At 29.4% G+C, this 12,542-nt stretch overlaps 1 protein-coding gene across 3 annotated transcripts in view; it reads right to left on the bottom strand.

The window, feature by feature from the left end:
- The window catches only part of LOC142323424 (NADP-dependent malic enzyme-like), a 138,230-nt gene that overhangs the window by 19,493 nt on the left and 106,195 nt on the right, over positions 1 to 12,542 (bottom strand). For all 3 annotated transcript variants that reach the window (XM_075363027.1, XM_075363033.1, XM_075363043.1), the window contains exons 9-11: positions 9,401 to 9,487; positions 3,474 to 3,616; positions 21 to 191 (exon numbers count right to left, since the gene is read on the bottom strand). In XM_075363027.1, coding sequence (XP_075219142.1) covers positions 21 to 191; positions 3,474 to 3,616; positions 9,401 to 9,487 — 401 coding nt within the window. The remainder of the gene's footprint in view (positions 1 to 20; positions 192 to 3,473; positions 3,617 to 9,400; positions 9,488 to 12,542) is intronic.

Below are 12,542 nucleotides of genomic sequence, written 5' to 3'. Positions count from 1 at the left end.
CTCATATACAGTAATCATACCTGTGCAGCGATCAAAAACAATTCTTCAGTGATATGATGAATACCAGTGGCTATTACACCAAGAGCCACACCTGGGAATATATACGCATTGTTACCTTGGCCGGGGTAAAATGTGCGACCATTCAATGCAACGGGAGGGAATGGTGAACCACTTGCAAACACACAACGTCCCTGAAACACAAGATTAAAACAGAATTAGTTAGATTATATACCTTTTTAAAATTGACAAAGAATTTTGATGGTGAAGATGTGTGATTTGAAGCCCCAATCAGTTTCCAAAAAAAAAAATTACAAATTTCTACATAGTTTTTCAATAACTCAGAATTTCATTTACAATTCATTCCTTATGCGCCTAGTGGAGGACTGACCCCTCCTCAATAACTTAAATCTTGAAGTAACTCTCTAATCTTATTTTGCACAAAAAACCACAAGTAGTCATACTTTTACTTAGGGTAGGGCGCCGTGGAAAACTTTTAATTGAATAAGGGTGTCACAAATTGGAAAAGTTTGGGAACTACTGCTATAGAGGTATACATTTAGCACCTCACTCACTGATACATAGTTTTTCAATAACTCAGGATTTCACTTACAATTTCCTTCATTTGCCTAGTGTAGGATTGACCCCTCCACTAGGCACATGAAGGATAAATAAACTTGTACAAGTTTATTTTATCTAATGTGATTGTTCTGAAAAGAGTTTTAAAAAATGTCTGTTTGTCTTTTCTATGCAGCATTTTTACATAATTTTGCTCACTACATTAAAAATTTTATTACAAATATAAGAATTAGTTATTATTAATTATTATATTATTAATATTAGTTATTAATTATTATTCGTTTTAAAAGCAATTTATAACAATTTTTTTTAAATTATTTGAAAGATCTTATTTAGCTCAACATTAACATCTATAAAATTTAGGGTTCTTTAATTCATACTACAATAAATAACTTCTTTTATGGTAAAAAGATGTATAGGTTTATTATTAATTGTTTTTCATATACAGCTAGTTTTAATTTATTTTTATCCTTTTTTTTATGTTAATACCTAAAAAGTGAAACATATTATTTATTTCTATTTCTACAGTGCATACATACAATATTTTTATGAAAACTATTTTGATTTTTTTAAGTGGTATAATGCACTCATAACTTAATTTGTTTATTGTACAGAGTGCAGTAAAATAATGTCCAGTATTTCCAGTGTCAACTGAAAAATCATTGTAAATGCTCTTTATATATGTATAAAAAATAAAAATAATAGAGTTTTTTCACATGATTTTAAAAATCACCACTGTTAAATGCCAGCCATTTTTTCCAACACACAATATGTAATTGAGTTCTGAAGTTTGTATCACTGAAATAGTCATTTCCAGCAATATTTTTGAAATTCTTTTGAGTGCAGCAACTTTCAAGTCATCAATAGTTGTTGGTCAATGTGAAAATTTCAGTTTCAGATAGCCCAGAGAAAAATTTTGTATGGAGAAAGATCTGGTGAACACGCAAGCCATCTAATATCTCTGTGTAATGAGATTAAGTACCCTGAAAACATTTCTCTTAAAACATCATCTGATCTCTCATTATGAGCTGTGTCCCCACATTTCACACATTTGGATTTTCAAATACTCTGAATTTTGGTCTCAGAAAGTTACGGAGAATATTAATATATCGATTTGCAGTTATTGTAATCGTTACACCTCTATCATCAAAAACGTAATATACCTAACTCCAAACGTTACAATGGCCAATCAAACAGTAATGATTTGGAGGGATCTTTTGTGAATTATATATTCAAGGATTTCTTCTGTTCAGTATTGAAGATACTGAGATCGCAATATTGATTCCATCACAACTTTGACATTTTCTGGTGTCTGAACACTTCTGGGCCTTCCAGGTAGTTTTTTTTGCACCTGTGGCTCTGAAATTAATAACCTAGAACAACATTGTTTTACTGTCTGAAACTGGAGTATTTTGATAAAGCACGAAGTGTGAATAAAACGTTCTTTGCGTTGCAATAACAGAATCGTTATTTTTGATAAATGTTTCAACAATAAATGCAAAATGCTTACCCATCCAACTGATAATGGCAACTAGAATAGAAGGCACATACTACTGATATTGTACACTATTATTCTTTCTACTAAAATGATGCCTGTACATTTGTGAAGCACCCAGTATATTACCAAAAGATCATCAACATACATAAAAACCACATACAACACATCAAAAACCATCTTAATTTATGAGCATTCATAATATTATGTGTTCCAAGTTATGTAAAGTATTTTAGATTATGCTACTTAAAGAACTCACTATTAACGAAGACATTAATTCTCATTTATGAAAATAGTATTCATCATTAAAAGTAAAATAATTTTAATTTCTGCACAGTTTTAATAATAATATTACTTCATTATTAATAAATGATTTTTTGCTATTATTTTTACTAAGTACTTTTTGTAATATGTTTATAATAACTTCTAAAGAATTTTTAAGAACTCAGAGAATATAGGAGCTGATACATCTTTATTTTTATAAATCTTTATTTTTTTATATAAATTCTTTAGTTATTTTAAATTTTAATAAGCTCAGCATTAAATTTTAGGGTCAGTACATTCATACTGTTATTACTCAGACTGATGTTAATATATTAATTATTGGTTTACCAAAACTTATGATTTATCTTAGTCTCATTAAGTCTTTAAAGGTTTTATTATTTAAAAACTATTAAATTAATTTTATGAAAACATAATGAATTTTATATATATATAATAACTGAAACATTATTTTATTCGTTTTTACTATTACTGCACTATCATCTTCAATTAAAAGAACATACTTTTTTTAATCTATAATGTATCTAATTGTGTTTACATCCTTTTCTATTTTGACACAATGGTTTAATTTAAGAAATTTTGTTTATTTAGGATAATATTTTTTACACTGTCAATACCTGCGACTTTTATTTTTAATTTTTTAACTGTTTGGATAATTACATTTTAAATGTTTTAATTTCAACACTTGTAGAGACTAATGTTACTTTGTTTACCAAAAAAAATGAATTAACTTTAAATTATTACTAGAAAATAATTTAAATTTTATATTAATGCTAGTAAAAAAAACAGAATTACATTCAACTTATAATTATTAATAACGTGTAATTTCATTGTTTGAAAAAAAATATTTCATTAATGATTTAAATGATGTAATTCAAGAGAAATATTCATGTAATAATCACAACTAATCCAGTAAGGTAGTGCAATAACTACAGTAATCATTTTTCTGAGATGTATAAATACTATGTTTGTATAGTAATACCTCACTTATAAGGCTGTGTTATTTCAAATTCACACATTCTCTGTATGTGCATGCATAAATTGGAGAAGAATCAAGTGTGTTTGTAAATTAGTGTGAAATAAGTATACAGAATTTGTACTTAGTATTATTGCTACATACTTCAGTATTAGTATACGCTTGTTCAGCTGTACATTCAGCTTTTGATGTCGGATTACTAAGAGCAAATATTATTGGTCTATCGTTAATTTTAGCCATTTCTTGTAAGATTTCTGGCTTGAAAGCTCCACCAGCAGCTGAAGCACCTGTAAATAGAAGTTTAACTAAATTTAATAATGCAAAATATAATAATCAATATACAAATAAAATTAATCAATTTAATGGTACATAAATGTACTTTATGCAATCACTTTGAAATACATATTCTACTATGTAATGAACATAAATATTAAACTTATTAGTAGGGCAACCACATGATATATATATAATTCCACATTTTATTCTTCACATGGCATTTTTTTATTAGCCTCCACTCATCTCATTTTGACAGAATCAGTAGCCAATAACTGAATTACCTACATAATATTTTAAGTATGTTACTGGACTGAAACTATTTTTTTCATATTACTGACAGTAACTATCATTGATAGTATTAATTAGAGAAAATGGTTGTAGTTTAGGTATTTTTTATACAATTTATACAGACTACAGTTATGATTGCTGTGTAGAGTAGCGATTAAATATCACATAAAATTATGAAAAGCAGCTACCAAAATAAATGAAAAGTTTAAAACTGCATACAGTGAAGAACTTTTGTCACAAACAACTGTTTCTGATAGCTACACAAGGTTAAAAATCAATAGAGGAATCTTTTCAGCTAAGTCTGAAGAAACTAAAAACTGAGACTGAAAAAATTACAAGTGAAAACAATGCTGATTGAATTTTTGATGTCAAATGTATCATTCATCATGAATTTATACTAGAAAATCAGATTGTAAGCAGCAAGTTTTGTAAAAAAAAAAGTGATACTATAACTGACTGCTCAAATTCATCTTGTTACTTCTGAGTTTGTGGGAAAACAGTCAACATAGTTCCAAGAATTAGTAGGTACTTCAAAATCACAAACTCAATTTCATAACTCTGTATTCCAAATTAAGAACTAATGACAGATGTGAAGTAGATTACATCCTTTAATACTCACAATAAAGTTTAAGACTACAATTCATAAATGTTCAATGCGACAACCTATGGCTGCATGAAACACATCTAAGCAGTAGCTGAACTTGTCCCACACATGAGAAAGCACATCTTGTGTTACTGAGTTCACTGCAGCTGTGACATGGTTCAACAAGTTGGCCAGATTTTTTGGTAGAGGTGGTACATAAACTGCATCTCACAAACCCCAACAAGAAAAAGTCACATGGCGTAAGATCATGTGGTCTTGGAGGCCAAAACTGAAGAGTATGTCCCCATTCCTGATGCATCCAGTCCATTGTTGAGAAGAGATTCATTCAGATGGCGTCAAACATCTAGGTGCCAAAGGAACAGAGCTCTGTCCTGTTGAAAAATGAAGTCTTGTGAATCTTCATTTAGTTGAGGGAAAAGCCAGTTTTCCAGCATGTCCTGGTACATTATCCCAGTAACTGTATTCAGCAAAAAAGAACGGTCCATAAACCTTAGTTTGCGATAAGGTGCAGAACACATTAACCTTGGGGAGTCCTTTCTCTCATGTTGCAGTGGGTCATGGGGATTTTGTAGCCCGCATGTGAACATTGTGTCTAATCACTTTTCCACTGAGATAGAATGTTGTTTTATCACTAAAAATTAAATGTGGAAGAAAAGTGTCATCCTCCATGTTTTCAAGCATTTTATTACAAAAATTCAACACGCTTTGATTTGTCACCTCTGCAAAGGGTCTGTAAAAGTTGCATTTACTTTTCAAAGTAAATGACACCTCAAAACACACAAAGACAATTGGTTGAAGTATTCCAAGTTCTTTGCTTGCTCTGTGCGTTGACTTTCTTGGACTTCATACAAAGCTTTCTTCAATTCGTCTCATGTTCTCTTCTGCCACACGCAGTCAATTCGTATGCTTGCCTTTACAGAAACATCCTGTTTTTTCAACCTGGTGATACAAATATACATATGCTCTTTCTTATTGGAGGGTCAATGTTAAATCAGAAAGAAAATGCACACTGCACTGAAGTTATTGACTGATATTTGCTGTACTCAAGAACATGGAAAACCTTGTGTTGCACTGTAGCCATCTTACTCACAATTGACATGTAATTGCTGCACAAGCAATCTGGCAGTCGTTTATGCAAATAGATGCGTTCTAGCAATGTTATTCAAAACTTTCACACCTACTCTCTTAACTATTACATAGATCAGTCCAATACAATGCATAGTTCAGGAAATAGAGAGTTACTAAACTGAGTCCATCACTTAGAATTGTCCAGAATATTGAATGTAGACAAAAAAACTAATTTTTTATTTATTGTGTGGGTAAAAGTAAAATTTAATTTATGAATGATGTTCCGAGTTCTTTTTTACCAATTATCTCCCTATTGATAGTAACTGTTTATTTATGTACACTAAGTTGGCTACTGGGGACATTAAGACTTAGTGTTTCCTTTCAGCTCACTAATTCTCTCTCTCTTATCTGACTTGATCCCATCTTTTTATTACTTTTCATAATCTGAAACATTTAATTTTCTTTACTTCATGGAATCCTTGTTTTACAAATAACTATATTTATTTTTTTTTAAACTGATTAACCATGAATTACTTTTCAGAAATATGATCATTGTGCAACAAATAAATACAATTATATATATTGCTTTTATATAAAATACAATATAAAAAAATTCCAAACTTTTAAAAATTTAATGTTTTTACAGTATAAACAGGTAAGTTAATTACTTTATTACCTTCTTTAATTTACCATTATTAATTCCATTTGATTTACAACTTTTATATGGCAATTTTGAAAGGTTTTTTGGAGATATTATATAAAATATTTATAAAATGAAGCTATATTACTATTGATTATTTTTTATTTTGCAATAATTACTTTTATATAATATGATTGTTATAAAAATTTTTACATGATATTTTAAGCTGTAGTTTGTAATAACTTGCATATAAATGGATATTATATATATAACACAACAGTGCCAATGTTGGTCCATATCTATTTACCTGATCGTTGATCAAGATTGATACCAATTTTTACATATAGTGATAATGACTGATAGTTTAACATCACCATGTACATGACATTATTTACATTAATATTTAAATAACATTTATATTGATATAATATTTACAACTGATGTTGAATTCGTAAAACTTATATAAACTCTAAAATTAATATTAAGCATTCACCTTGATGAACACTCTTTTAGAGTGTTCATAAGTGAATTTTATTAATTACACATAAACAAGTTGCTATCATTTTAGCAACAGAATAAATCAAATTTACATTTAACTTGACATCCAGGTGTAATTCACTGTCTAATGTATAGTCTTCTATTGATTGCACTATTGAGTCATGTATATTTTTCTGTGCAAATATCTTTCCCAAAGATCACTAATATAACATCCATCCTTTGGCAATACTGTATGACAATAAAGTTGTTCTCATGCCAATACTTTATATTGATAAGCAGGTTTCATAAAAAAAATATAAATACATCAGAGCATGTAGTCTAATACTTGAAAACCTGTCTGTCCTGAAGATATTGTGACAACCAAAGAGTCAACTGTTTCATGATAACTGACACTTCATGAAAAGTATAACAGATTTTTAAAAACATATGAATAATAAGACACTTACGTATATTTTGAGTTGTTGGCAGCCGCTATAACTTTAATAATTAGAAAAAAAAAAAAAATATATATATATATATATATATATATACATATACAGTAAGTACGGTTTATAGTGACATTGGATATAATGACATATCAGATATACTGATCAAAAACTTGTCTCTTGGTTGGTTTGCTATGCTGTTAATAGATAAATACAGTATGTACATTGCTTATAATTCAATCAGTTGTAGTGACATATCGATTATTATGACTTATTTTTTTCTACTGCAATGCAATATTTTATCACTTATAATGACGGACAGAAGTCACTTATCAGTAACGTAGTATATCTACATTGTAGCAACAGAAATGTTTTGATGGTTAAAATGAGTCACCTTTTCCTTTTTACCTGTATATGCACTATAGTTCTTGTTTTTCTTATTTTCTTCCTGTACCAGATTATTGTAAACTGAAGCAGCCGCATTCAGTTGTTAGTAATCTTTTGCTGTGAGCAAATCATATCATGCGGATACAGTATTTTATTTTATATATCCTGAATAATTCATTTAATAGCGATTTAATTATGACTTCACGAAAAACATTCATGATAGAGGAAAAGGTACACATTATCTGGTGGTTAGAGAATGGTAAAACTAATAAGGACATTGCCCAAGAATTAGGTTAGGTCAATCGACAATATCGGTGACATAGAAGAACAGTGAAAAAATTAGGAAAATTTTGAAACAAATTCTATGAAATCAAAAAAAATTACAGCCTAATCAACATAATGATGTAGATCAAGTGCTGTTAAAGTGGTTTAAATGCCAGATGGCTGCCGGCCTCCGTGGCATGAGTGGTAGTGTCTCGACCTTTCATCCGGAGGTTCTGGGTTCGAATCCCAGTCAGGCATGGCATTTTCACACACGCTACAAATCATTCATCTCATCCTCTGAAGCATGCCTAACGGTGAACCCGGAGGTTAAACGAAAAAAAAAAAAAGAGTAGTTTTTTGTTTAACCTGAACAAACAAAAACCTTCTTCCTCTTTATATAAGTGTAGATAGATAACTTTATTTAATTCTATTATCATGTAAGATTATTAATTCAATTGATTTGAATAGTTCAGTTCAAACCCTGTTCAAAGTTGTTAATTCAATTCATTAGTTTGTGCTTCAACCCGAAAATCTCCACTATTACTACATATATACATATACATATATATATATATATATATTTTTTTTTTTGACATTTTTCAAGGTGTAATATATTTAAAAACCTTCTCAGTTAACCCAAGAAACATGGGTAAAATTTGGTTTCGATTGAGTAGTTCTTTGTTTATGCCGAACAAACAAAAACCCTCTTCCTCTTTATATAATATTATAGATTATGAAAGATTATGGGTAATAACATGTGATTTGAATGTAGAAACACCTACTTCTGAATGTTCTTGTCCTATTTTTTGTAAAAATATATCTGCAAGCACAGCTTGGGCATATTTAACATTATGTTAAAAAAAAGGTGCCTATTAAAACCAAGAATGTTCTAATGGGACAAAATCAAACAAAAGACCAACCAGCTAAGACTAAAAGACTTTTTTACTTTAAGATTCCAATTTTAAATAATCACTATTAAACACTTTTTAAATTCTGGAATATATGACGTGAATTTTTTTTTTTTTATTAGCCATTTTGAAGTAATAATTTATCAATTTCCAATCTTTACAATTACAATTTAAAATTGAAATTGTTATTACTGAAGTCCAAATTGTTCATTTTAAAGTTGCTATTGTCTTTTTCCAATTTTCAATTTCAAGTTGAAACCATTTTCTTTAAGTAGAGCCATTAATTATTAAGTTGTTAATTCAAAGTTGAAATGGCTAATAACAAATGTACTTATGTGACACTTTAACAAAGCTATTTTATGCCGAATATAAAATTGGATGTTTTTCAACCTCAGTCTTTTGTCTTTTACCACAAATTTTTAGAAAATTATTAAAAATACAGTTCTAGGCTCTATTCTTTTTTTCAATTTTTAGGGTAATTTATATAAAACTACTTAATTTACCCCTTAAATTGCATTACAATCAGGCATATTTATACTGAAGATGGTGAGATCAGAATGAAATCTTTCGCTTGGAAAGAGTTTCTGAACGTATGTTTATCTGAACTTTCTTCTTTATTTTCACCAATAGAACATGTCCTGAAAGTTTGTCACAGTCTTTGTGATCACCTGTGCATTAAAAAAAAAAAAAACAAAGTATGTTGAAATACGCACCAATTAGGACACTAGGCTTAACTTCTTTCACAACTTCAAATAAATCCTTCATGACTGCATGATCTTTAGCATACAACATTTTGTGTCCTGCAAAATTCAAAACAGCTTCAATAATAATTCTTATAAAAAGTCTAGTATATGTCAGATGGTATCATATTGACATGCATAAAAGAAAGATAGATATGTAAGAAATCAAACACAATATGAATATTAACATCAACCTGCAAAACAGAACAGGACTTCAAAAAAAAAAAAAATTATACAATAATAAATAGAAGTAACATAAATATGAGCAGAAATTGAAATTCAAAACTCACTACTCAATGTATATGATAAAAAATAAACATAAATGTAGGGCAGAAAAACTTTAATGGCCATAGATAGTATTCTTAAATAATAAAAATACACGACAGAAACTTAATGTTACATTGATCCAAACATTTCTACATCATAACTATATTATTAATAAAAAGATCTCATAAAAATATTAACAGAAGAATGAACATGTTCCAGACTAAAAAATAATAGACGACTGCTTTAAGAAAAGAGAAAAATCTGTATACAATAAGGCAATAGTATAGCAGATAATACAAGGGCAAGCATAACAAAACTTACTTGTAGCAATCCCAACCAGTAATGGTTCTATTTACCTAATGCTAATATAATAGCATAAAGTCATAAAAAGCTACTACTCAACATTTTTAATTCCCAAAGAATATATTTTTATTTGTTTCCAAGAAAGAAAAATAAAAATCTACAATATTGAGCCATGCAATAAATTACAATTTTACGTGTGAAATCTTGTGACTTAATTAATATTAATGATGAAATTAGCAGAGCACTTCATTTAGAACAAAAGGCTTGTTAACAGCAGTGTAGATGGCTTATGTTGATTATCTTTTTGCCAACTTTGTTTTAGTGAGGAAAATTATGTACATACAAAAACATTACCACAATTTTTAAATCAAATGAGTTTGTTAAAAGGCAACTGGAGGATATCAGTTAGGGAAGAAATTTCAATACATCCAAGAGATGTATGAATAAATTCTTACTTCAGTAAAATAGAATCTTTACAATAATTCAGTTTTTTTTAATTATTATATATATATATATATATCGTAATAAACAGTTTGGCCAACAATCTCAGGGTACGGTCAAGGAATTGCACTATATAAAATGAAGGGTCCCAAAACTTCCAGTTTCTATCAAGATTATGCAGTACAGCCAGCTTTTCCTTAATCCCTACAAGAGAACACATCATAAAATTTTCTAATTAAGTACATCAAAGTTTAAACAAAGGCCAGTAAATTTAAATTCCTTTTCAACAAGTTTGTTGAAAATTGAGCATGCTGCTTGTATGTAAAGTGGATGCAAGATCAGATTGATAGGCCAACAAATATAATTTTTTATATTAACATTAAACCTATAGATGTTCATTATAGGTTGAACTCGTCAGTAGCTTCATACAGCAACATTATGATTAACAATGATAATTAAATAAGGGTGTAAAGGGTCAAAGCTATTTAATATTTCTTAACTTTTGACTTTTGTCTCTTAACTCTGAGTGACAGTAATGAATCGCAAATAAGATGAAAGAGTAATTCCGACACTTTTTCCTACGAGGTTTAATATGAGCATCTTTCATCAAATGGCACATCCAAAAGAAAGGAGCGTTTGCCCCATCATTTAATCAGCATGTCCGGAGTAATGGAAATGTCAGCTATTTCAAACCTGTGCCTCAAATCTGGTAGATCAGTAAGTAGTGGAGGCCCATATAAAAGATTCTTTGTCAAACTCCAAAGGAAAAAAGGCATATGGGGTTAGATCGGGTGACCTTGGAGACCAATGCAAACAAGCTCTGTCATCAGGTCCATGCTGACTGATCCAACTATCAAAGGAAAATGTCATTCAATCAATCTCGCACAAAGTTATGTTAGTGAGGAGAAGCACCAACTTGTTGCCAAATAAATTCTCTGTTGTCTTGTAGTTGAGGAAAGAATCATGTACTCAATATATCCAAATAAGCAACTCCTGTTATGCTTGCTTCAGTGAAAAATAAGGCTCATAGATTTGTAATCGGGATACTGCACAGAAAACATTTAATTTTGAGGAGTCCCTTTTGCATTGTAAAACTTCACGGGGGGTTTTCCAATCCCCAGATGCAGACATTATTTGTGTTAATTTTTCTACAAATATGAAATGATTACTCATCACTAAACACAATATGATCAATGAAGTACTGATCTTCATGCTGCAACATTTTAATCATGAAATCAGAACAGATAGCAAAGTTGGTAGATTTCAAAGCCTGTAACTGCTGTAAACTGTACAGACTCATAAGCATTTTCTTAAAACATTCCACATTGTCATCACTGGCAATGCTAGTCGGCAGCTGGCCTTCCTAACAAATTATGTAGGCCAAAAAGAAATATGTTCAATATTCTCCTTGGACATCCTTGGTCATCCCATACTATTCCTTTTATACAAATATCTGGTCAATTGAAACTGATTATGCCATGGATAAATGTTAACATCACTTGGAGGATCACAACTGCACTTTCTATGGAATGCATGTTGAACTGAAACTACAAATTTACATTTAGCAATCTGCAAAACATAGATGGATTTCTATTTAGGAGCTGTTACATTTTCTAATGATGCTTTCAAGTGAAAAGATAAGGTATCAATTTAAAGCCATCCAAGCAACTAAAACTGCAGATTTGCTCTTTGTCTTAAATCATCACTGTACATCTCATTCAAGATATATTACAACAAATTAAAACCCTGATATTCTTTTTTGTACAAGTATGTTATGTAAAGATGGTGGATTTTTCCAAAGATTTAGTTACAATAAAAAATCCTGTGACTACTAACTAATCCATATAGTTAACTCAAAAGAGAAGGTTCATTTATTTTAAGAATAAAAAAAATAAATAAAATTGGGCAAAAACAATACTTTCTAGATAAAAAAAAAAAAAAAATAGAAAAATAAGTTATACAACATAACTGAATGATAAATGGAAACTAATTGTTATTAAAATTAGAAAACAACTTCAAGCATATTTATTTCAATTAAAAAAGTTGAGTAGCAAAACTACTTTGCACTAAAGAACTAAAGATTACTTTTAAAAATGTCCTGATC

This window comes from Lycorma delicatula, chromosome 1, assembly GCF_047948215.1.
Source record: "Lycorma delicatula isolate Av1 chromosome 1, ASM4794821v1, whole genome shotgun sequence".
NCBI classification, from domain to species: Eukaryota; Metazoa; Arthropoda; class Insecta; order Hemiptera; family Fulgoridae; genus Lycorma; species Lycorma delicatula.
Note: the sequence above shows the minus strand (reverse complement) of the source record. Positions and strands in the feature narration are given on the sequence as shown.